At 42.2% G+C, this 26776-nt stretch overlaps 1 protein-coding gene across 1 annotated transcript in view; it reads left to right on the top strand.

The window, feature by feature from the left end:
• The window catches only part of ADGRD2 (adhesion G protein-coupled receptor D2), a 642889-nt gene that overhangs the window by 245083 nt on the left and 371030 nt on the right, over positions 1-26776 (top strand). The window contains exons 13-14 of the mRNA XM_063432309.1: positions 20026-20084; positions 20794-20920. Coding sequence (XP_063288379.1) covers positions 20026-20084; positions 20794-20920 — 186 coding nt within the window. The remainder of the gene's footprint in view (positions 1-20025; positions 20085-20793; positions 20921-26776) is intronic.

Here is a 26776-nt window from a genome sequence, read left to right as displayed (position 1 = left end):
ACACACACACTGCATTCATGCACACACACACTGCACTCATACACACACTGCACTCATACACACACTGCACTCATACACACACTGCACTCATACACACACTGCACTCATACACACACACACATACGCACACACTGCATTCATTATACACACACTGTAAATAAATATTCAATTAATATATTTTTTTTAGGATCTAATTTTATTTAGAAATTTACCAGTAGCTGCTGCATTTCCCACCCTAGTCTTATACTCGAGTCAATAAGTTTTCCCAGTTTTTTGGGATAAAATTAGGGGCCTCGGCTTATATTCGGGTCGGCTTATACTCGAGTATATACGGTATATATATATATATATATTTATATATAATATAAAAATATGTAAATACGTAACTGTATTGTGATATTAATATATATATTTATATCAAAATACACGTAGAACAAAATAATATATATATCTATATACATAAATATATATGTATATATCACTATAAATACACCTATATATAAATAAAACGATTTAAAAAAAATTATATATATACATACGTATATATATATATACATATATTAATTCTACATATATATTTATGTAATATTTTTACATAATTAGGTATCTTAATTAATTACAATTATCGGGACAACCCATGCCGAAAGTAAAGGGAATTTAATTTGCTAGCACTATATTTAACCCTATAACTTTCCAAGACACCATAAAACCTGTACATGGGGGGTACTGTCCTACTCGGGAGACTTCGCTGAACTCAAATTTTAGTGTTTCAAAACAGTAAAATGTATTACAACGATTATATCGACAGTAAAAGTGACGTTTTTTTAAAATTTTCACGCACAAACAGCACTTACACGGACGATATTATTGCTGCAATACTTTTTACTGTTTTGAAACACAACTATTTGTGTTCAGCAAAGTCTCCCGAGTACAACAGTACCCCTCATGTACAGGTTTTATGGTGTTTTCAAAAGTTACAGCATCAAATATAAGGCTTGTGTTTCATTTTTTTCACATTAAAATTCGCCAGATTGGTTACGTTGCTTTTGAGACTCTATGGTAGCCCAAGAATGAAAATTACCCCTATGATGGCATACCATTTGCAATAGTAGACAACACAAGGTATTAGCAAACGGGGTATGTCCAGTCTTTTTTAGTAGCCACTTAGTCACAAACACTGGCCAAAATTGGCGTTTTTTGCATTTTTCACACACAAACAAATGTGTCAGTGTTTGTGACCAAATGGCTATTAAAAAAGACTGGACATACCCCATTTGCAATACCTTGGGTTGTCTACTATTGCAAATGGTATGCCATTATGGGTGTAAATTTTATTCCTGGGCTACTATACAGTCCCAAAGGCAACGTAACCAATCTGGCGAATTTCAATTTTAAATGTAACGTGCTATATTTGACTCTGTAACTTCCCAAAACACCATAAAACCTGTACATAGGGGGTACTGTTTTACACGTGAGACTTTGCTGAATACAAATATGTGTATTTTATTGCAATTAAAGCAAACAGTATTATGACATTGACAGTTAAAATGTCATGTAGAACTAAAAAAATAACAACATTTCTTATTTTCTACCATTTTTTTCATATTAAATTATTTTTCATAGCTAAATATTTGATATTAAATGAAAGCCATGTTTCCCCTGAATAATAAGGGGGGTGCATTTAATATGAAAGAGGGGGATTATGGTTGGGCAGACATATAGCGCAAATGCCAGGTTTTGTTTACGTTTTGTTTTGTTTGCGTTTTGTTTTGTTCACAACGTGTACATTTGGCTCAGTCCTTAAGGGGTTAACTCCTAAATGGCAGAGGATTGAGCAGTGAGGCTGCAGGGGCATGTTCTATACACCAAAACTGCTTCATTAAGCTAAAGTTGTTCTGGTGACTATAGTGTCCCTTTAATGACCCATGGTATTCATGAAGAAAACTCAATGGACCTTACACTAATAGAGGCTTTATGACATATCCCTGTCTTTCTTTGTTCTGTCCCTTCCTCACACAAAGATGAAAATTCCAGGGGCGGCAAAAAATGCTGCCCCCAAATGCCCAGGCAAATACCTTGTTTGCTTCGTTTTATGGGAGCCCAAGAGCTGGCCGCCTGGCCACCATTGGGCTCCCCAGGGCAGGTGGGCGAGCACTTTCCCTTGAGCTCTCTCTGCTCAGCTCCCTTGCGCGACCTGCAGTAATTGCGGGAGCCGGAATATGACGTTATATTTCAGCTCACGGCATCACTCTGGACCCCCGGTGAAATATCCACCCAGCTATCCCAAAAGTAGGGAGGCTGGGTGGATTTCAATTTAAAAAATAATAATAATTGTGAGCGGGGGGGTGTCAGTGAATGTAAGTGTGTCAGTGAATGTGAGTGAGCGTGTCAGTGAATGTGAGTGAGCGTGTCAGTGAATGTGAGTGAGCGTGTCAGTGAATGTGAGTGTGTGTGTCAGCGAATGTGAGTGTGTGTGTGAGTGAGTGTGTGTGTGTTTCAACGAATGTGTGTGTCAGTGAATTTGAGTGAGTGTGTGTGCCTGGCAGTGAGTATGTGTCGGTCAGTGAATGTGTGTGTGTGTCGGTCAGTAAGTGTATGCGTCTGTCGGTCAGTGAGTATATGCGTCTGTCGGTCAGTGAGTGTATGCGTCTGTCGGTCAGTGAGTGTATGCGTCTGTCGGTCAGTGAGTGTGTGCGTCTGTTGGTCAGTGAGTGTGTGCGTCTGTCAGTGAGTGTGTGCGTCTGTCAGTGAGAGTGTGCGTCTGTCAGTGAGTGAGCGTCTCTCAGTCAAAGTGAGGACTTGACAGGAAGGGGTGGGGACAATTTAAATTAGGGAGGGTTGCCCGAGCACCGTCCTGCATAGGGCAGCACAAATCCTAAATACACCACTGCTTATGTATAAGATAAATGTCTGCTCCTTTCAAGAGGTAGAAAGATTATTAATAGTTAGGTTACAGCCAGTAAATGTTGATTTTATTCATTGATCAAGTGACATCTGAATGATAGAGGGAAAAAAATAGGAGCAGTAAAACATTTATATCTATACTTTCAAGCAGGATTTTTCTAGACACTTAGACGGAAGCTACTGAGGGAGACAGACCAGCAGTGATACTGTGTGTTTTACCCGTGCTGTACTAATGGGCAAGGAAACTATCTTGGATCATTGATTGTAGTGTTATACTAGGTTTACCTTACTGCTGTATGTAGTTAACCAGCTACTGCCAGTGCCACTTAAAACAACTTTGAGTTGGAGATTGCAATTGTGTCCGCTGGCACAAGTGGTCATCCACTGTCAATGTTACCATAATCAGCACCAGCATCACCACTTTTACGACAAATCCACCTGGATCTTCATCGCCCACATGACAAAGTGAGGGGGCTATTGTATCAATCCAACAAAACAACGTTTGGGATCACTTTAAATACAACCATGAAGGCCAGCTTGTAAAGTGAAAATTGTGCTGCGAAGAAGTTAGTTGGGGTGAATGAAAAGTCATCTCATTAGTGCCAGTATGAAGCAACATTTGCAAAGATACCACGAGTCTGTATTACTGAGGTAAGAAGCAGAACAAGAAACTACTAGGGCAAGCAGTCAGCGATTTTGTGCATTTGTCACAACCTACCATTGGTGCTACCACCTGCACTACTGCTACCACAACTCTTAGGCAGAGCAGGGGGGTGGCGTGGGTATAGTGCCAGTAGTTGACAGAGTTAGGTTGGACAGGAACAGTCAGACTGGTGAAATACAAAAGGAAAAAAAACTTGAAAAATGTAAAGTTTCTCTTATATAGCTGCAGGGCCGCCATCAGGGGGTGACAACCGTGACGGTTGTCACGGGCCCGGCGGTCCTGGGGGGCCAGGCAGTCCGGGACCCCACAATTACTCTCTGCACCTAAATATAGCGATGATCGCTATATTTAGGTGCAGCCGCGGGCCCCCACGGCTCCCTATACTTGCAGAGGGGGCCCAGCGGACTGTAGCTGTACTTTACAGCATTTCCTGCTCTCTAACTCCCACGAGATGGGCGGCCGTTAGAGCGTTGCCATGGCAACGCTCCGCCTCCGCGTGGCGCGCACACCACATCTCGCGGGATTGAGAGCAGGAAATGCTGTAAAGTACAGCTACAGTCCGCTGGGGCCCCTCTGCAAGTATAGGTAGCCGGGGGGGGCGGGGGGGGGGGGCACAATGGCACCGGACCGGACCACCAGGGATCAAATAATCTTCCCCCCTGCCTGAACCAGGTAAGAAACAGGGAGGGGGGGGGATAACATTACATTTACATGCATACACTACTAAACACACACACACTGCATCCATTACACTGACACACACACTGCATCCACTACACTGACACACACACTGCATCCACTACACTGACACACACACTGCATCCACTACACTGACACACACACTGCATCCACTACACTGACACACACACTGCATCCATTACACTGACACACACACTGCATACATTACACTGACACACACACTGCATCCACTACACTGACACACACACTGCATCCATTACACTGACACACACACTGCATCCACTACACTGACACACACACTGCATCCACTACACTGACACACACACACTGCATCCACTACACTGACACACACACACTGCATCCATTACACTGACACACACACTGCATCCACTACACTGACACACACACTGGATTCACTACACTAACACACACTGCATCCACTACACTGCTGACACACACACTGCATCCACTACACTGACACATACACTGCATCCACTACACTGACACACACTGCATCCACTACACTGACACACACTGCATCCACTTCACTGACACATACACTGCATCCACTACACTGACACACACACACACTGCATTCATTGCACTGACACACACTGCATTCATTACACTAACACACACTGCATTCATTGACCCCAGTGTGCCTGATGATGAAGATAGGAGTCTCAGCATGGAATTGGACAGTCAGGGTCTGGTGCAGGGTTATCACACGCCCATGGTGTTGAGCACCAGGTTTTGTGTGGCCACATACCAGTGCCCTGATGCAGCTTAGCAGATGCTAGGAGCTGATATTAAGCAGATAAGTATCCAGTGCTAGAAAATAAGGCAAGACTAGAATAGGCACCAAACAAGATAAGACAAGACTAGAAGAACCCAGACCCAGAGTGTAACAGAACTTCATCTCCTAAGCCCTGTGGAATAAGACAGTGATATGCATGATAAAGCATCTGTTCGGTAGTTTAATTCGTTCCTTTTCGGCATATTTCTACCGAACACCGGACTACCTTGATGTATAATAAAAGCATGTTTTACCCTCCCAGCTTGTTCCCAGCCGTTCGCATCGTTCAGCACGAACTCCGTGTGTAACATATAGGTGGCCGCCATTTCGGGACTTACACGTGTTCGCGGCCATCTTACGCATGAACAGCGGTGTTTGCCTGTGAACGCATGGAACTAAAAACGGATACACAAACAGGCGAACACCGCTGAGACCTCCATGCGCCCAGAACTTCGTGCTGAAACTACCGAACAACGGGCCGTTCGGTAGTTACACTTAATCTTCTATGGGGAGTTCAGCAACACGGAGATAGTTGTGGATGACAAGAATTTCGTAGAGTTTTAACAGGCAAACGGAGACCGACCGCAGGGCCAAAACTTGTGGAACTCTTTTCGGCTAGAAAATCCGTGCGGTCGGTCAAAACTTCAAACATCCATAACTCCCGAACCCCTCAACCGAATGAGCTGAAATTTGGACATATTGTTCTCCTAACCAAGACCTATCAAGCGGTGCTGGACTTAAAGGTGTACCCCCTGTTTTGGGGGTACATCCAGAACTGGGGTAAAATACTGTATGTTATAATTATGTTATGTGTTTATCTGAGGGGAGGAGACGTGGGGGTGTTACCATGCATATGATTGGTTATTTTCAACCTCCCCCTGGGTGTGTTCTGTGTGTACTGTTTGGTAATAAAAAGCAGGCTGGGTGTTCCAGTCCTCAGATCTTCTTGACCCTTCAAAACGTAGCCTCGTCTCGTTCTTGGAAGGGGATTATTTGGGAATGTTATTCTGCTCCTGTTACAGCTGAACCTGACTCTTGTTCTGGATATCGTGGATGGGATTATACCAGCTTGACTTCTCCACAGCAGCTTGCAGGGAAAAGGACGTCTCCAACGGCAGATACCCTATCTCTACCTGGGTAGCCGTTACACAGAGCAGTACAGAAAGCAGAACCCAGAACATTTACACAATACATGAGGGAAACAGGACAGGCCTGTACATGAACTGGGGATACAAGACAAAATAAAACAAGACAAGAGATACAAGGCAAAAAAGAGAAGAAATAACTAAGTACTATAAATGTAATAAACATTGGAGATTTAGACATACATAAATGGCCAAGACTTATGCAGCCCACCACTGCACCAAAGTACTCCAAATACGGTGGGTCCTAACTGCCTAGATATGCATGACTAAATATACAACAATAAAACACACACAGTACTTACCTACAAAGAAAGGAGCAGATGAAATGATAACACTGCTTGCAGGAACAGACTGAGACAAAAAGGATTAATGGCAAAGTAATAGGTGTGGCAACAAAAAAACAAACATTTAAAGGAATCCAGGAGACTGGGAATTCCAGGGACGGACTGAAGGAATTAATCCAGAAAACCCAGCATAAAGAAAATTAGACATAGAATAGAAAACCAGAAAAAAACAAGAAAAAATAAACAAGAATTGTAAAGTACTGGATACCAGAAGCCAAGGCCAGACATTTGCGCAGAATGGAACACAACATGACGGACTTGTACCTTTCATATTCTTGCTTAATCCTCTTCTTTTTTTACTTCAAATTACACCTGTTTCCCATTTTTTCATAATACAAGATAGCAAAATGAAAAACATTAGAGCAATCATTATAAAACAAAAAAAATTAAAAATGTTCCCTCATTTCCTATTTTTTGTTTTGCATTCATACATATTTTGACAAGTCAGAATTGTCATTGCAAAAATTGTTGATACAGCCAGGCAATATTGTAACTAAATTTTTTCACCCTGCACAAATCTATTATATATGCCCCAATTTTGAAGAGCCTATTCGCAGGTGTACAGATTATGTTATAGGCTTTTCTCTAAAAAAAAAAAGTTAATTGTATTAATGTTATGGAGAGAAAGCTTAAAGGTATTAAAGATGAAGCACGCAAAATCATACAATAGACAAAGAAGTCATAAAGATACATCTGTAGTGTAAAATCATAGCAGTTATTAAAGTGTTGTACTAGTATCCCCCTTACAATGTTATTCCACTATACTTAAGTATACAGTAGTTCTGTAAGTTCACAAAGCAATACACATCCAGATCTCAATAATAAATGAGCAAAGAAGAAGAAAAGAGGGAGCGGGGAACAGAGAGGGGTAAAAAAACAGTGCTGCCCCAGGCATTTGACCAGGACCCCAATAAAACACTGAATGTCCACAAAGGTTACAGTCCTCTGTATTTAAGAAGGGACCATGCCTTTAGACTTAGCTATGGGTCAATCATGTCAGTCAGTGAGCTTTTTGACTAAATTGGAGTATCAGTTATAGAAGCTCTTTGTCTTCCTGTGTCTAATGGTACTTAAAAAATATTTTTATTAAAATATTAGTTGTTGATGTTGGCTTGCTTTGACTTGAAGTCACTCCAGTCTGGACCCTTTTGCCTAGTTATCTTTGGTTCCTAAGCATTGCTTTGTACTATAAAGGGGTTGAAATGAGTGCCATTACTTCTCTGATGGTGGGTATGTTGAGGGACTTCCATTACCTAGCCACTAATATAGTCGCTAAAATAAGAAGTAAGTATAAAACCTTCAATAGTGGTTTGGGAAGGTTAGTTGGTAGTAGGTATAGTATGCATGTCTTGATCTGGGATTACATATGGAAGCTAATCGCATAATGTATCAGTTTGGCTATATCCTCCCAGTAATATGTTATAGGTTGGCATGTCCACCATAAATTAAGCATCTCCAACATTTATTGCTAATGGGTGAGTGCATTTTCGCTAGTCTAGTTGGCACTAGAGACCACCAATCTAATATCTTATGTGTGGTCTCCAGGTGTGATGAACAGGAGGAAAGACCTTTCTGGGTACTAAAAACTAGTTTCCATTCATCATGGGTCAAGTCTGGGTCTAGGTCCCTGTTCCATTACCTCATGAATCTCTATGGCAGCTCCAAAGGCCTTTGAGTGATAGTTGTGCAGCATATGGAAAAGGATTTATGTATTGGGCCAATTGGAAACACATTTTTTCTAAATTTGTTGAGGTTAAGTCAGTGACCGGTGGTCTGAAGGGTCGGGTTCTGCTCTTAGCATGGCTTTCATTTGAACAGGTGACATTGGAAGGTAGAGAGTATGTGGTCTGAAGGTCACATAGGCCTAGTTCATAGTATAGTTGGTACAGGTTTCCATTTGTAATCATTAGGGGTTGTATTGTACAAAAGAGTGGTAAATGGTACTAGCGCTATATAGTGAAATAAATAACTCAATTAATATGACCGTAATATACCATGTACAATTTTTACAAAAAGCTGCCATAACACTTGAGTGTATAATCTTTCCAAATACACCACAAAAAGTGTAACTTAAACCCAAAAAGTGTAGCGCTTATATTAAGTGAATAAAGTGCAATATATGACAACAAAACTGTACCTTTCACAGATCTTTAAATATGGACTAAATAGTAGTCCACTTGACAGAAAAATATAAATAGTACACCACAGTACTAAATTGTATGGAAAATAAAAATATATTTAAGTGATAATGGAACACTCAAGTTAGGAAGCTAAAAAACTTAGCTCCGGTGGGGATGGCAGGGGATGTGAGCGGGACACTAATCTTCCTTTATTACAAGTCTACCATGGGAGGGTATGCCAGGGGGTAGAAACAAAGCCCTGTTTCACTCCCACCCATGGATTCCTATTGTCAATGTCCATCCACTCCCCTACTCTATTGAACAAGTTAGCTAAATAGTATTGATATATATATATATATATATATATATATATATATATATATATATGAGGAATGCCCAGGCCACCTCTGTTCCTGCTCCTCATCAGGATATTGTATGCTATACGTGTTTTATTTTTACTCCGTATTAAGGAAAGAAACAAATGCTTAAGTGTATTGAAGAATAAACAAGGGCTTGATATCGTATGAAGGACCTGTAACATGTACAATAATTTGGAAAGTATCGTCATTTTCAGGATTTTGATCCTGCCAAAGTGAGAGAAATGCAGTAAGGGCCATCTGCTGCAAATAGGGCTTGAGACGATTAGCTTATAATTTTGCAAACATTTTTAATTCTGTGTTGATCAGTGACATTGTCCTATAGTTAATGCAATCTGTATAGTCTTTCCCAGTTTCTGTTTTTCTGCTATTAGGGCCTTAAGCATTGAATGTGGTAACTGACATTCTGGAAGCAATGCGTTTAGGGTGTCTAAAAAAAATGAAATCCAAAGGTATTATAATACCTAACAGTTTGTCTGGTCCTGGACTATTCTCAGATGGTAATTACTTAAGAACTCCTGCTAGCTCCTCAGAGGAGAAAAGGGCCTCAGGTTTTCCCACCTTTTCTGCAGATAGGCCCCTTGTTAAAGGACCACTCTAGGCACCCAGACCACTTCAGCTTAATGAAGTGGTCTGGGTGCCAGGTCCAGATAGGGGTAACCCAATTTTTTATAAACATAGCAGTTTCAGAGAAACTGCTATGTTTATAAATTGGTTAAGCCTTCCCCCAAAGCCTCTAGTGGCTGTCTCATTGACAGCCGCTAGAGGCGCTTGCGTGATTCTCACTGTGAAAATCACAGTGAGAGCACACAAGCGTCCATAGGAAAGCATTGTAAATGCTTTCCTATGCGACCGGCTGAATGCGCGCGCAGCTCTTGCCAAAGTTTTAACCTTTTTCCCCTTTCCAGAGCCGGGCGGGAGGGGGACCCTGAGGGTGGGGACACCCTCAGGGCACTCTAGTGCCAGGAAAACGAGTATGTTTTCCTGGCACTAGAGTGGTTCTTTAAGTAGTCACTTGATATTCTCTATTAGCTATTTCTGATCTATTGAGACATTACAAATTATATAATCTTTTATTATTATTATGATTTATATAGCGACAATAAATTCTGCAGCGCTTTACAGTGGGTGGACTAACAAAAGTAATTGTAAGCTTGACTCACAGGAACAGAGGGGTTGAGGGCCCTACTCAATGAGCTTACATGCTAGAGGGAGTGGAGTATAGTGACACAAAAGGTAAGGATAGTATTAGAGAAGTAATGACAGTTACAGGAGAGTAATCAGTTGGGAGCTATTAACAGTTTAATTGATATGCCTTTGTGAAGAAGTGAGTTTTTAATTATTTTTTGAAGGAGTGGAGACTAAGTGGGCATCTAAGAGAGAAGGGAAGGGATTTCCACAGGAACAGTGCAGCCCTAGAAAAGTCTTGAAGGTGAGCAACAGAGGTGGGAGTACAAACAGAAGATAGACATGTCTTCAGCAAAGCGTAGGAGCCTAGATGGGACATACTTGTGTATTAGGGAGGATAGATAGGCGAAAGCAGCATTATGTAGAGATTTGAAAGCAAGAGCCAGAATTTTAAATTGAGCCCTATATCTTATGGGAAGCCACTGTAGGGACTAAAAGAGGGGTGAGGCGTGGGAGGTGCGGGTGGACAGGAAGATGAGCCTCGCCGCCGCATTTACTATAGACTGTAACGGTGCAAGTTGGGAGCACAAAGACCACTGAGAAGTGGATTGCAGTAGTCAAGGCAAGAGATGACAGTGGCATGGACCAGCACCTTAGGATTTGACGACAGACTGAACATGATGGGGTGAAGAAGAGGTTGGAGTCAAAGAGAACACCTAGGCAACAAGCCTGCATGGTGGAGCTGGTGGTAGCATTGTTAACTTGGAGAAAGACAAATGCAGGAGTAGTAACACTTGAGGGAGGAAAGACCAGAAGTTCAGTTTTGGACAAGTTGAGTTTAATGAAGTGGTCATCCATCCAGTTGTAAATAGCAGAGAGGCAGTCAGAGACAGTATTTAGGAGGGGTGGGGAGAGAACAGGAGAGGACAGACAGATATTTAGATATATATATTTTAGCTATAAATGATTTTTGGAGTTTATTTTTAAGAGCTTTGGCTAAAACATTTCCGCTCCTATTTCCATGTGAGTTGAAAGTACTATGTGTAAGCATTGAGTGTAATTCAATTAAATTCTCAAGGCTTTGAGATGTTTAAAAGCCTAAGGTCATAAATTACATTTATGGGCCATCTCCTATTTATCTATGACACTCAATCTGTCCTAGCATATTTCAATCCTTCACCATTTTATAAGAGAGTCACATTTAATTAGGATCCCCCTTACCACACGTTTGTGAGCTTCCCACATCCAGGAGTTACTGGTTTCCCCATTGTAACGGATCCCCGTTCTAAGTTTCCGTTCTAAGTTTCCCAAATCTCAAAGCAAAATAGTTACTATAGCTCTGGTATACCCAAACATCAGCCACGTGTTGATGAAGGGTACAAGAAGAATGTTTTATTATGGCCCAGTGGCCAGCTTATATACACAGACCCCCAGCAAAGGGTTTCCATTCACTTGTACGGTAAGTCCGCCTTTGAAAATCAGTCTGCTCAGTGCTGTCCATTGCGGTGTTACTGGTTTGGTTGCTCTCCACGAGTTTGGCGATGAGTCCGGCTTCCGGCTTGTTGCTTACCGATCTCGCTGGAGCCTCCAGTAACTCTTTCAGTGTGGTTCACTTGAGGTGTACGTACTGCTGAGCTTCTTTTGGTATGGGACATCCATTCGGGAGAAAAATCCTACCGTTTACCACCAGTGTAACAGATCCCCTATACTCCGACTGAGTATATCCGTTATAAGTCTCTCAAGTCCCAAACAAAATAGTGATTATAGCTCTGGTATACCCAAACATCAGAAAAGACTTGATGAAGGGTACAAGAAGAATGTTTTATTATGGTCTAGTGGCCAGCTTACATACACAGACCCCCAACATTCACTTTTACAGTAAGTCCGCCCAGGCACCTCTGTGTCTGGGAAATAAGAGAGCTTGCTTTTTCTTAAACTAATAATCTTCCAGGCACTAGAGGTACAAAACATTATACAAAACCTCCAAAATATACATAACACATATAGGAACCCCCACAAGTATTATATCCCTGGATAGCCTGGATCTGAGCGCTCCCCGGGGTGTCCAAATAGCGCTCAGATGCCACAAATACAGCAGAATTGCCACTGGGGTAAAGTTCGGTCACTTTCGGGAGTTTGTGGTTAGTTTGTAGTTAATGAGCCAGGGGGGTGGTCAGTGTTCGGTAGATTGTAGCTGCTGAATTGGGGAAACATATTTGTGTTCAGGGAAACTTATTAAATTAACTAGTAGGGAAATGTCTTGAGAATAGGATAAATAGTGAGTTTGTCACACCCATTATTATTCTCTTCAAAATAATGGGTTAAAGTAAGATAGATAGCCTCTGACACCTAGGTCATCCAATAGGGACGTCATTGTGGAGTCACAGTATGTGAATCATCAAGAGAAAGGGTCAAAAAGATGGGAGCTTGGTCTGGGCACGTGATATTCCCTATTGATGCTTTTTTGAGTAAATGCAAATACATATGGGACAAAAAGAACATATCCAATCTAATGTAGCAGTCTGCCGTGTTTGAGTAGTAAGAGAAATCTCTACCTGTCAGCTGAAGAATGTGCCAACAGTTAATTAACTGGTTTGTGTGCAACATCTTTTGAATTAACAGTTGTTGTCGTCTCAATGCGTCTCTACCCGTCAACGTTCTATTAACTCCCCAGTCAAGTACTATATTGCATAGATAGCCTCTGACACCTAGGTCATCCAATAGGGACGTCATTGTGGAGTCACAGTATGTGAATCATCAAGAGAAAGGGTCAAAAAGATGGGAGCTTGGTCTGGCCACGTGATATTCCCTATTGATGCTTTTTTGAGTAAATGCAAATACATATGGGACAAAAAGAACATATCCAATCTAATGTAGCAGTCTGCCGTGTTTGAGTAGTAAGAGAAATCTCTACCTGTCAGCTGAAGAATGTGCCAACAGTTAATTAACTGGTTTGTGTGCAACATCTTTTGAATTAACAGTTGTTGTCGTCTCAATGCGTCTCTACCCGTCAACGTGCTATTAACTCCCCAGTCAAGTACTATATTGCAGTGTGTGTGTCCCCATTACTTCACACACACTATCCTATACCCTCTGCAAATGAATGAATGTCTGAATGGAAGATACCTGATTATCATTTAAGGTCATAAAGATTAGCAAATGTAAATAATGTATTATCAATTAGCCCTTTTACAAAAATAAACCTCCCCTGTGAATCTGTTTTGAATTCTTTCATTGTAAAGCAATCTTAGAAGATAATAAATTTGCCACCCTCTGAGATTTGCTTTTATAATAGTTGATATAATAGGCAAGTGCAATATTTTTAGAATGCAATCTAGGGGCGGTTCCCTCCCTATAATCTGTCTCTTGTAGAAAGAAGACACTCTAACACACATCTTTAACTGCTCTCTCTCTTCTGGCACTGTTCCTGCTGACTTTAAACATGCCACTGTAGTACCTATCCTGAAAAAAACATCTCTTGACCCATCCTCCCCCTCTAACTATCGTCCCATATCCCTGCTCCCTTTCTCATCAAAGCTTCTGGAAAGACTTGTCTTTACCCGTGTGTCTCGCTTCCTCAATTCCAACTCTCTCCTTGACCCTCTTCAGTCTGGCTTCTGCCCTCTCCACTCTACTGAGACTGCTCTCATCAAAGTCACTAATGACCTAATCGCAGCTAAATCCAAAGGTCACTACTCCATATTATTTCTCCTTGACCTCTCTGCTGCCTTTGACACCGTTGATCATGCTCTCCTCCTTCAAACTCTTCAATCGCTCGGTCTCTGTGACTCTATCCTCTCTTGGTTTTCCTCCTATCTCTCCCAATGCTCATTCAGTGTCTCCTTTGCCAAGCATACCTCCTCCCCTCGTCCTGTCTCGGTTGGAGTTCCCCAAGGCTCTGTCCTTGGTCCCCTTCTATTTTCTCTTTATACTGCCTCTCTTGGCAAGCTTATTGCCTCTTTTGGATTCCACTACCACCTGTACGCTGATAACAATCAGATAACCTCTCCTCCACGGACCTCTCCCCTGCCGTCCTGCAACGTGTCACTGCTTGCCTTTCTTCCATCTCTGACAGGATGTCCTCACGCTTTCTGAAACTCAATCTCTCTAAAACTGAACTCCTTGTCTTTCCTCCTCCAAATACTGATCCTCCTCTCTCGCTCTACCTTCAAGTCAGTGATATCCACATAAGTCCATCCTTGCAAGCACACTGTCTTGGCTTCATACTTGACTCTGGCCTTACCTTTGAGCCTCACATCCAGTTTGTTGCCAAATCCTGTAAGTTCCAACTCAAAACATAGCCCGCATCCGCCCCTTTCTTACGCAGGATGCGACCAAAGAGCTTGTCCATGCTGTAGTAATTTCCCACATGGATTACTGTAACCCTCTCCTGATTGGTCTCCCCAAAAGCCGTATTGCCCTGCTACAGTCTGTAATGAATGCTGCAGCTAGACTGATTTTCCTCTCACACATCACGCCTCTGCCAGTCCTTACATTGGCTCCCTGTATCCTATAGGAGTTACTTAATCCACCAATCAGAGTGCTCTGTGTCATTTTACACAGCGTGGAAAAATTCCAAAGAACTTTCCCACGCTGTGTAAAATGACACAGAGCACTCTGATTGGTGGATTTCGAGCCAACCAATCAGATTGCTGTGACAGGTAAATGTAGAGACTTACCTGTCAGTCACTTCATTTACCTGTCAGAGCATTCTGATTGGATGGCTTAAATCCACCAATCAGAGTGCTCTGAGCCTAATTGCAAGGCGGGGCAAGGCTTTATAAGCATCCCCCCGCCCTGCAGAGCTCAGTCTGCGCGGAGCCCTCCATGGGTGAAGAAGGATTTTTTTTTTGTGCTCGTCATTTTTTTTATTTTTTATTTTTTTAAGTGCGTTGGTTATTCTGGATTTTTATTTGGCCTTTTTTAGGGCTGAAAAAGGAAGATTTTAGAAGAAAGAAAACATCAAACATCAAATTTTGTATTTTTTACCGGTATTTAGCTAATGGTCCCCCCTCATTATTTTTAGGGTGAGGGGGGTAGGTAGGGTTAATTATATTGGGGGAGGGGGGTGACTAGGGGTATGGGGACCCCTAGTCACCTGGGGGGGGATTTTTATTTATGGCCCCCACCCACCGCTCAGGGGTGGGGGCCAGGGGTTAGGTCCCCCCCCAATTTTTATTTATGGCCCCCACTCAGGGGTGGAGGCCGGGGGGGAGGACATTAGTTTCCCCCCGCCAATTTATTGTCCCCGCCCCCTTATTGTTATTTAGGGCCCCCACCCGCTGTGCAGGGGTGGGGCCGGGGGGAGGACATTAGGTCCCCCCCAATTTTTATTTATGGCCCCCACCCACCACTCAGGGGTGGGGGCCAGGGGGGGAGGCCAGTAGGTCCTCCCCCTTATTGTTATTTAGGGCCCCCACCACCGCGCAGGGGTGGGGGTCGGGGGGGAGGACATTAGATCCCCCTCCAATTTTTATTTATGGCCCCACGCACCGCTCAGGGGTGGGTGCCGGGGAGAGGTCAGTAGGTCCCCCCACCCTTATTGTTATTTAGGGCGCCCACCCACCGCGCAGGGGTGGGGGCCGAGGGGAGGACATTAGGTCCCCCCCAATTTTTATTTATGGCCCCCACCCACCACTCAGGGGTGGGAGCCAGGGGGGAGGACATTAGGTCCCACCCAATTTTTATTTATGGGCCCCACCCTCTGCTCAGGGGTGGGGGCCGGGGGGGAGGACATTAGGTCCCCCTCCCCAATTTTTATTTATGGCCCTCACCCACAGCTCAGGGGTAGGGGCCCGGGGGGAGGACAATAGGTCGCGGGTGGGGGCTGAGGAGGAGGAATTTAACAGTGAACATGCTGCACTGGCCAATCACAGCCATGCCATTAGTATGCATGGCTGTGATGGCTTCTAAGGGCACACAAGTCAAACGCTTGTTGATTGGCTGCCCTGCAACCTTTCAAAACGCGTCATTAAATCGCCGAACACTGAACTCCAACCAGAACATACAGTGATATGTCCGTGTTCGGGTCCGGGGTCCAAAATACGTAATGTTCGGTACGAACCCAAACTTTTCAGTTCAGGTTCGCTCAACTCTACTTGTGACTATCCAAGGAATGCTCACAAGTGAAAATAGGCATCTCTCAGGAGGTAACATGGGCAGCAATCCAGCTGTAGGTTTACTTAGGCGGTTATGATGGTGCTTTTTTGGGGGCATTAGGGGATTAAAGTATATGAATGTTTTATGAACAGCAATTAATCGATATATTACTGCAATTTTAACATTAAAGCACATATAAATATCTTGTCAATTATAGCTTATAAAAGGATATTTTTTGTAAGCTACATTTATATACACTTTAGAAAAAAAACACATGCAACAATTGATATAGACATCTTATCTTAATCGCATGATGGTGTTGCTTCTCTGATTCATACGCTTCTTTGACATCATTTGCCATTTAGTTTTCTGCAGAGCTTGTTTCATGGGCTCAAGTAGAAGCCCGTCCAATCTTTCACATCATCCACTGAAAGTCCTAATAATTGTTGGAAAGACCTAACATCTGTAGGCAATTTAATGGATAGCACCTTGACTTGTTGTAAAGGCAAAGGTAAAGTTCCATTTGTATTTGATGTTATTTTCATCAAAGCTTTTGTGACCGGGTGTAACGCTCTTCTAGTATACAGGGCGGCTTATGACAGATCGTGGGAAATAGGTCACAGAGTGTCCTTCATAAAGTATATCTTTCAGGGCAAAAGTATGAATTTTACATATTATATCCCTTGGTTTATTCTGAGGTAGTAATCTTGGCCGACTTGCTCAGTGAGCGTGATCAAATTTGATCTTAATATCTGCATCTCTGTTCAATATTTAGTGAGTATTTTGTCAGTGTCTTCCTTGCCTCCATTATCCTGTTCTGTAATACCTCTAACCCTGAGATTGTGCCTCCTGATTCTATTATCCAGACCTAGGAGGAGTTTTTCCTGGAGTAGTATCACAGAGGGTGCGAGGGAGGAGTGAGAGGCTGCAAGTACAGCCTCCCTCGCCGCCTGCCTTCTCTGTCCCCCTCTCCTCAGGATACCAGCATTTATTGACTGAGCAGGCACCTGCCATCAAGGTAAGCAGGTGCCTGCATTGCCTTACCAAGCACAGCTTCGGGGGCCCACTTAGTGGTCAGATGGCCATCTCCTGGCCACCCAGGGCTCTTTCCGGCACCCCCACCTTCAGGCACCGTAAGGATCGGCCCGGCGTTGGGGGTGGCTCAAGAGCCGCTCGCCCAGCGCTGCGGCCCCAGACAGGGGCAGGCAACCCACCAGGAAACATACATATGGGCACCCCAAGGAGGCCGGCGCCCTAGGTGACCCTATTTCTTCCCTGAAGGATACCCCTTTATATGGGGTATCCTTCAGGGAAGAAATAGGGTTAAGATGTGGTTAACCTCCTGGTTGCCACCTTGAGCATTCCTTACAACACTTAGTTATCAAGGATCGCATATAATTTGCAAATTTAATTATACCGCGTCAGTAATGCATTGCAGAAAGCTGTCTTGTAGACTGGTATCTAGTGTGGCATTTGTGACGAAAGCAATTTCACCACTGGTTTTTGGAGAGGACTAATGGCCAGCCTTTGGGCCCTGCAAAAAGGGACTTCCATGGGAAAATGTGCCTCTTCCCCTTTTTCCTGTCCTATTGTTTCTCCAGCAGGGCGTTGTCCCAGGGACACTGCCAGACCAGTTTAAACTGGCTATTTTGTCCCTTCTCAATCTCCCATCAGCACTTGCTATTGTCTGACCCCACCCTTCCTTGTACTATAGTGCACTTTAAACATTGAAAATAGACTGGCCGCACAGCCTAATTCTCTGGAACTGTTTTGGGCATGAAAATGTGCATGCGGTCGGTCAAAAGAGACTTCCAGGAATTTCCTGAACCCCTGCTCTAATCTGGGTGATTTTTGCATATGTTGTTCACCCAGATCAGGGGATGTAAGATTTATGGGGATATGTTATGTTTTGGGGTGTTTTCCAGAGTTAATTGAGTTAGTCCATTGTCTTCGTTAATTGTATCACAGGCAGAGGGGAGGGATTGTGTACACTGTATGGGAGTGTCTGAATGTAAACCTCTGTTTTTATTCGCTTCTATGTTTTGTATTCGGTGCCCAACCAGGTCCACCTGGGCATCACCTTTGCTGTATAACTTGTATAAAAGACCAGTGTGTACCATTAAACTTTCTGTTCCTGTTTGACCCTCAACACATAGTCTTGTCTCGTGATTAAGGGGAACTGCTGTAATCACACTGGGGATTGCTATACTTTGTATACTCCCCTGGGCTCTAATCACTTAGCTCTTTTAAGAGCTGTTCTTGTTACGCTCTCCTGGAGGAGAGAGCTCTCTCCCACACGATCCTGGATGTCAGAGGTTGATCCAGTGTGGAAGGAAGACGGTGAGATTCCAGTTAAGCTATGATGGTTGTGGAGTCTGAGGTGGTTGTGGTGTCCGGCGCGGTGCTTATAGTTCTCGGCGTCAGCTAGGAAGCATCTGTTAATGGAGGTACCCAGTCAGGGTGCCAGGTGATCCGTTATACAGCATCTGTAATCTGTGAATCTGGTGGTATGTTGGAATAACGTCAGAGTCCTGCCTGGCAGGTCCATCAATTGCATATGAAAAGTAGTCGGTAAATGTGAAACTTGCTGGGCTGCCCATTCAGGAGTTATGGGGGCTGGCACCCATGAAGGGCGTTTTCCAGGGCTTTGGTGTTGGAGAGATCAGTCACTGGGTTCAATAACACAGCAGATGGCTGTCACCTCAGTTACTACTCCAAGCTTTCACAAACACATCTATACTTGAGATAGTATCCGTTGACCATAGCAGTAAATAAAGTTAACTATGCAAGATATTGGAGTTTAGTGATAGAATTTGACAAGTGAGTAACAGGTAGTTCACAATGTTTAATTAAGCATAACCCCTAGCTTCTTGTATTAACAATCTGTGAGAACCATCTAAGCCTGGATCTGCACCTTCTTTAAGAGCAAGTCAAGCTTAGATAATGTGTAACAGACCAGGGTACAGAAACTCTGATACGTATGAAAGTCATATAGGGTACCTAATAGTAAGCAGATCAATACTGCCCAATTTTAACCGTAAAAAAACAGAAAACTTTATTGTTTGTTTAATAAATAAAAATAAATCTCCTAGTGTAAAGCACTGGAAGACAATGATTATGGTCAGGTTGTCTAATGTTAATGCAGGGGGGGGCGGGGGGGCATTAAACTTTGTGGATGTTAAGGCCCAGCCTAGCTACCTGGACAGGTAAGGTTTCAATTAATGGGCTCTCTCATAGTGGCTCAGGGACCCACCCGCCTCACCTACATGTATAAGTTAACAACATGCACAAGTAAGCATGAGCTTAGCTTAAAACATAGAGGCTGTGAACAGTCTAAGAAGCACTCAACAATAAAATAGAGAAATACATAGAAATAGTCTAACAGTGTATGCTAGAAATTGGTAAATGTAATGTTGTAGCCAGCCTCACAGCTTTAGTAACTTCACTCATCACAGGGTTAACCTACCGAAACCCACTAGAGGTGCTTTCAAACCTTTCTTAGCATTGGATTGGTGAGATCATTAATCTCGATGATCTCAACAAGACAGTTGGAGTTTTCCAACTCACCATTTTAACACTGACAGCAGGGGTCCGACTCATGAATGGAGAACTATAGCATTAGGAATATACATCTGTATTCCTAACTCTACAGTGTTCCTTTTATAGACCATTAAATAAAATTGTACTGTGATTATATATTCAAAATGACTGTATTAAAATATGTACATTTCTTGTTTTGATGTTTTTAGAACTCTTCAGAGAAGGTGGAACAGAGACCAGTGTGTGTCTTCTGGAATTTCAGCCTCAGGTATAGTATCTGAGTGTTTACTCATTACTCACCTGTGTATTTTAACTTTATTACCACACTAACAACTACATCAGCAAGGGGTAGAAATACATGCAGTAAATTGGAGCTCAACATGTAAAGTCCCATGCTACTAGATAAGCATAAATGTTACTTGCCACTGTAAGCCACGAGGACAGAGGTCTTACTCGCCAATGACTAGTGAGCGAGTGGAAACTTTGAGCCTTGTAGTGTATAGTCATAGAATGCTGTATAAAGTGGTGTCTCTTAAGGATTAGTCTTGTAATTAGTACAATTTGTGTCTGTCTGCCTATTTATCTGTTTTAACAACATTTTCAAACACAGATTGTTTTTAGAGATGTATCCACCAGGCTCTACAAATCCTGCCGTAGTACAGTGTAGGACCTATCTACTCCATTTTACTAGTCTGAATTATTATTGACACAGGTGCTGCAAAAAAATTATAAGACTTTGGCGTATCACAGAGTTCCTGTCTGATCCTATCTGATCCTCATCTTTCATACTAATAATAATAATAATAATAATGAAAATGATGACCAAGTTATATAACAAAAAGTCATTGTGTGTCAAGAAACCATTTTCCACACTGTTGCAAAAAACAGTTTGCATGTATATTACTATTTGAATATTATTGTTTTTATTATAGTGTTTCACATTTTCTTTTATCTTTACATTTTATTCATAATCCCAGCCCAGAAAATGGAGGCAGTTGGTCCACCTCTGGATGCATTTTAAGAAAAAAACTTCCAGAAACAACTACCTGTTTCTGTAACCACACAACCAACTTTGCTGTTTTGTTGCAAGTTTATGAAGTTCAGGTAAGGAATTGTATTTTCATTATTGCGCAAAAAAATCTGCTGTGCATTCATATGAAAACTATACTGTTTACTTACAAATATGCACTTATACACTGTCAGCAGAGTTGGATAAAGATCCTGCAGGGCTTCTTTCCATTGTGCACTAACTGGTCTTGCTTCTGAATGCTTAACTATTTTAAGTCATTAACATTTCAGTCCATCAAACTGGACTTTAATCAGGATGGAAGTCCAGTTTGATGGACTGAAACGTTGATGACTTAATTAAACATTTAAGCATTTATGAGCAAGATTAGTGAGTGCATTACATCGCTATATATACAAGGGCGGTCCACAAAGTATCCAGCCATGTAATATGAAAAGTAGAGACATTTATTGAAGAAGATACAAGGTACAAGAAACATTGTACATAGGACAATGACACCTCAGTCCCTTTCATAGTAGGCACCTTGGGACCTCACACAGTACTCCAAGTGTCTCTTCCACTGTTCAAAACACTCTGAAAAATCCATCAGCTGCCTCATCTTATTTACCTGAAACTCATAGACAGTCTGAAATGAAAGGTTCTTAAGGTGTCATATAAATTGATTTAGCCTTTTTTGTGTATATCAAACGTGTTCCATATTTCTCAGTAAAATCCCTTGCTTTGTAACTGAAACACAAAACATGTCATGTCACCTTCATCTCTTCTAGTGGAAGATAAAGAAGAGTATAAGGTCCAATCCATTCTTATATCTCTCCCTCCTGACTTCTGATTATCTTTATTTTTGTCTTATTCCTGACTGTTCTATATCAGCCATGTTAAGCCTGGCCACTCTAGAGTCCAGTAATACGTTCTAATTGATTCAGATAGGGTTACACTATATTGCTCACTCAATGACCTCCCTGCCCCAAATCTACACCCCCCCACTCACATATGTCCCTTTTTCTGGTTAGCCTTTGGCCTGCCTTTAAATACCCTTTTTATTAGTTTACCTTAGTAAACAGACACAAGATGTTGAGGGTGACAAACAGGCCACAACTTTATTAATATCAATAAATAACATTTGTTTTATTAAACACTAATTATTAAAAAAATGTAACCATAAACATTACCAATTCAACACCCTTGCCAACCATTCCTGCTGATCCTGGACACCTGCCCTCCCCCCGCCCCCCCCCCCCCCGCCCCAAGACGCGAACCCCATTAGAATTTGGTAATCACACAGTATCTCTAAATATGAGTTAGATAATCTACTAGTTGAGGAAATAGCTAAAATGACAATGAAGGGGAGGTTATCATCATGGGTGACTTTAATCTTCCTGATGTGAACTGGAAAACCAAAATAACTGCTTGTGCCAAGAGCGCACATATTCTAAACTCCCTACTGAGATTGTCTCTAAAACAAGTTGTTGAGGAGCCAACTCGTAAAGAGGCCATACTAGATTTGATGTTAAAATATGGAGATTTGGTATCAGATATAACTGCAGGTGAAAGTTTAGGATCCAATGATCATCAGTCAGTGTGGTTTAATATAAGTCACACCACACAAAAACTAAAGTTTTAGACTTTAAAAAAACAGACTTTACAAAAATTAGAATATGTGTAAAGGAGTCATTATCAGACTGGAGCAAGTTAAATGGAGTCCAAGAGAAATGGGATTATTTAAAAGTTGCACTGCTGTAGGCAACAGAAAAATTGCATTAGGCTTGTCAGTAGAAGCAAAAAAAAATAAGAAACCACTGTGGTACTCCGCAGACACGGCTAAAATATAAAAAAAAAAAAAAAAAGTTAGCATTTAGTAATTATAAAAAAAAACAGGAAGGTAGATAAGGATGATAGACAGATCTATAAGATTAGGCAGAAAGAGGCTAAGCAAGTTATAAGAGCTTCCAAATCACACACAGAAGAGAAAATAGCACAGTCAGTAAAAAAAGGGGGACAAAACATTTTTTAGATACATAAATGAGAAAAGGAAAGTAAAACAAGGATTAGTTAGATTAAAAACAAAAGAAGGAAGGTATGTAGAAGAGGATAAAGGTCTAGCTGACTGCCTCAATTAATATTTTGTTCAGTATTTACAGATGAAAATGAAGGAAAGGGACCTCAATTAGGAAAAAGGACAAATGAGTCATTTATTACATGTGAGTTTACAGAGGAATAGGTTCTATTTCAACTGTCAAAAGTAAAGACAAATAAGTCAATGGGACCTGATGGAATACACCCAAAGCTATTAAAAGAGCTTAGTGGTGTGCTAGCAAACCATTAACCGATTTATTTAACCAATCATTGTTAACATGAATAGTCCCATAAGATTGGAAGTTAACAAATGTTGTGCCCATTCACAAGAAAAGTAGTAGGGAGGAGTCTGGCAACTATAGGCCAGTAAGCCTTACTTCAGTAGTGGGGAAAGTAATGGAAACCATGTTAAAGCATATGATTATTGAACATCTACAATCACATGAATTTCAAGATCAGAGACAACATGGGTTTACTTCAGGGAGATCATACCAAACTAATCTTATTGATTTTCTTGATTGGATAACTAAAATAATAGATCAGGGTGGGGCAGTAAACATTGCTTACCTAGATTTCAGTAAGGATTTTTACATTGTTGCACATAGAAGGCTTATCAATAAGCTACAATATTTAAGTTTGGATTCCAATATTGTTGAATGTGTAAGGCAGTGACTGAGTGACAGGCAACAGAGGGTTGTAGTCAATAGAGTATATTCAAAGCATGGTCTTGTCACCAGTGGGGTACCTCAGGGATCTGTACTTGGACCCATTCTCTTTCATATTTTTAATAGTGATATTGCAGCAGGTCTTGATAGTAAGGTATGTCTTTTTGCTGATGATACTAAAATACGTAAGAGGGTTGATGTTCCAGGAGGGATTAGCCAAATAGCAAATGATTAAGGCAACTGACATTTAATGTGGATATATGCAAGATAATGCATCTTAATGTAAAAACCCAAGGGCAGAGTACAGAATATTTGATAGAGTCCTAAACTCAACATCTGAGGAAAGGGATTTAGGGGTAATTATTTCTGATGACTTAAAGGTAGGCAGACAATGTAATAGAGCAGCAGAAAATTCTAGCAGAATGCTTGGTTGTATAAGGGGAGGTATCAGCAGTAGAATGAAGGAAGTGCTCAAGCCATTGTACAGAACACTGGTGAGACCTCATTTGGAGTATTGTACGCAGTACTGGAGACTGCATCTACAGAAGGATATTGATACTTAAGAGATAGTTCAGAGAAGGGCTACTAAACTAGTTCATGGATTGCAGGATACAAAGGAAGGTTAAAGGAACTTAACATGTATAGCTTGGAGGAAAGATGAGACAGGGGGATATGATAGAAACATTTAAATACATAAAGGGAATAAACTTAGTAAAGGAGGAGACTATATTTAAAAGAAGAAAAAATACCACAACAAGAGGATATAGTCTTAACTAAGAGGGGCAAAGGTTTAATAAGTATTACTTTACTGAGAGGGTAGTGGATGCATGGAATAGCCTTCCAGCTAAAGTGGTAGAGGTTAACACAGTAAAGGAGTTTAAGCATGCGAGGGATAGGCATAAGGCTATCCTAGCTATAAGATAAGGTCAGGGACTAAAGAAAGTATTTTTAAAAATAGGGCAGATTTGATGGGCCAAATAGTTCTTAACTGCCATCACATTCTATGTTTCTATGAACCAACGGATGTCTGCCACCACAGGAGATAGGCCCAGGCAATGTCCACCTTGGCGGACCCCAGCAAGTTGATGGGCCCAAAACATGTAGGAGTGTCCAATCATCCAAACACATCGCTCATGATCTATGAAAAGAACGCAGCAAGAAACAAAATCAGCCCGGTGGGGTGAAAGTAAGACCTAAATCTCCACGATTACCATCTACCAATTCTGCGAAAAGCCATATCCGAGAGTCCCAAGCACGATACCTCTGTTGCAGCCCCAATCCTAAAGGAGTGGGCCCCAAAGTCCTAACTCCAGATACCCAATGCATTCAGCAACTTATTGAACACACTGATGAACTGAAAACGGGACATCAGCCCTGCGTCTTGGTGGAACAACAGTGGATCTGACACCGACGGCCGAAGCGTGTAAAAATGGCAAAAACAAGAGACCGGGCAAACCACCAAACCTAGGATCTCCCGAAGAGAGACCAATTAGCCTCTCCCGCGAGTATCTGTTTTTAAGCATTGCAACAAAAAACGTACCATAAAAAAAACGTAACCAGCTCCCCCACCCTCAAAACCCACAAAAAACACAAAAGATAACACCACACTGAACAACACCACCTCAAAATCCAAAGCACATACCCAAGGCAGAACCTGAAAAATGCCAAACAACAGGGCCCCCAAGACCGTTTTTCAGGAGTTCAGAATCCTAGGCCACCGACACTAACCCCTCATAGCCATGGAAAAAATGAAAACCTTGGTAACATCTCTAACTCTGGACAATTTAAACCAGGAGCTGAGCATGGCCAACTTACCTGTCACCGCACTGGGGGAGCAACCCGATGCCATTCCTCATCCGAGCTGAAACCCCCATGAACCTCAAAAGAAAAGCCATTCCCCCCCATGCCTTACCATACCTGAGGCAAGTTGTGGTCCCCCACCACCCTCGGACCCAAGGCACCATAATTCTGCTGGTCATGGGAACCCGATTGCATCTGCCCGAGACACCACCTCCCTGAACTTCCGCCACTGAAAATGAAAGAGGGCATCTACCATTACATTGGTCATCCCAGGGAGATGAATTGCCCTACATGAAATGTTAAACTGCAAACACCGCAACACAAGCCAATGGAGAAGCCAGGGGAGGAAGCCGACAAGTTATTGATCACCAACATCACCCACATGTTATCGCAGTGGAACACTACCCGTCGATCCCTCAGGAGATCCCCCCACAACTTCACTACCACCACAATCGGGAACAATTCCAAAAACTTGAGGTTCTTGGCGTACCATGCCTCCGGCCACGCAGCCGCTCACCAGTGGGGGACCTAAAACCCACTAACCCTGCCAAATCCGTGAGCAGGCTAAGTTTGATGTTGGATACTTCCGGGACTTGCCAAGTCCAAGAACACTCCATACTGTGAGGTCATCCTGCAAGTTTAGACACTGCCAATGTTGCTGCTGTGAACCTCATGTTAAACACCCGCCTCATGGACATAATGTGGCACGCAAAATGTAGTTTTTCCCAACAGCGACTGCAGTTGCTGCAATGGAAGTTACGGAGAACCCTAGCGGATGCCACCAGCACCCGCAACTCTCCCACCTTATCTTCCGGCGGGTGACATTCCAGAGCAGCCAAACTGATTTCTATCTCGCAGCTGGCCTAAAAGAACTGAAATTGCCGCTGTGACGGTAGTCATCTGTATCACCGTCCAATATTCCCCTTTTTCCCAATAGTAGAATATTCCCAAAAATTCCACAGGAATAAATATCGCTGGTATCGCCAAATAATCCACACATGAGCCAAAGCTTAATGCTGGAACAAGACTGATTTACTGGAAGCAACAGGCATTCAATTTATACAATAGCAGACTCCTCCTCTGGGCCAGGCTAGATAATTGATTTTCAGCAACATACTAAACTCAATTATCTGCTAGCCAGAAATATTACAAGTTTTAACATTTTTTAGAAAAGTACTTTCTGCATAACATACAATTATAACAATTACATCCCTGGGTAGCTGAGGATACTGGGAGTCACATAGCCAAATCTCATGAAAATCCATTTGGTAGTTTCCGTGTCGCATCGTGTGGAGGTTTGACCGGTTGTGGTGGTATCCGATTTAGAGTTCCATGAAATCAGCAGCAAGAGCCGGTCTCCGTTCGCACCTAATTACACGAAAACTACCATACAGC

The sequence above is a fragment of the Pelobates fuscus genome, chromosome 9, assembly GCF_036172605.1.
Source record: "Pelobates fuscus isolate aPelFus1 chromosome 9, aPelFus1.pri, whole genome shotgun sequence".
In the NCBI taxonomy this organism is placed as follows: domain Eukaryota; kingdom Metazoa; phylum Chordata; class Amphibia; order Anura; family Pelobatidae; genus Pelobates; species Pelobates fuscus.
The sequence above is the reverse complement of the archived record's forward strand: the minus strand, read 5'-3'. Positions and strand labels throughout refer to the sequence as shown.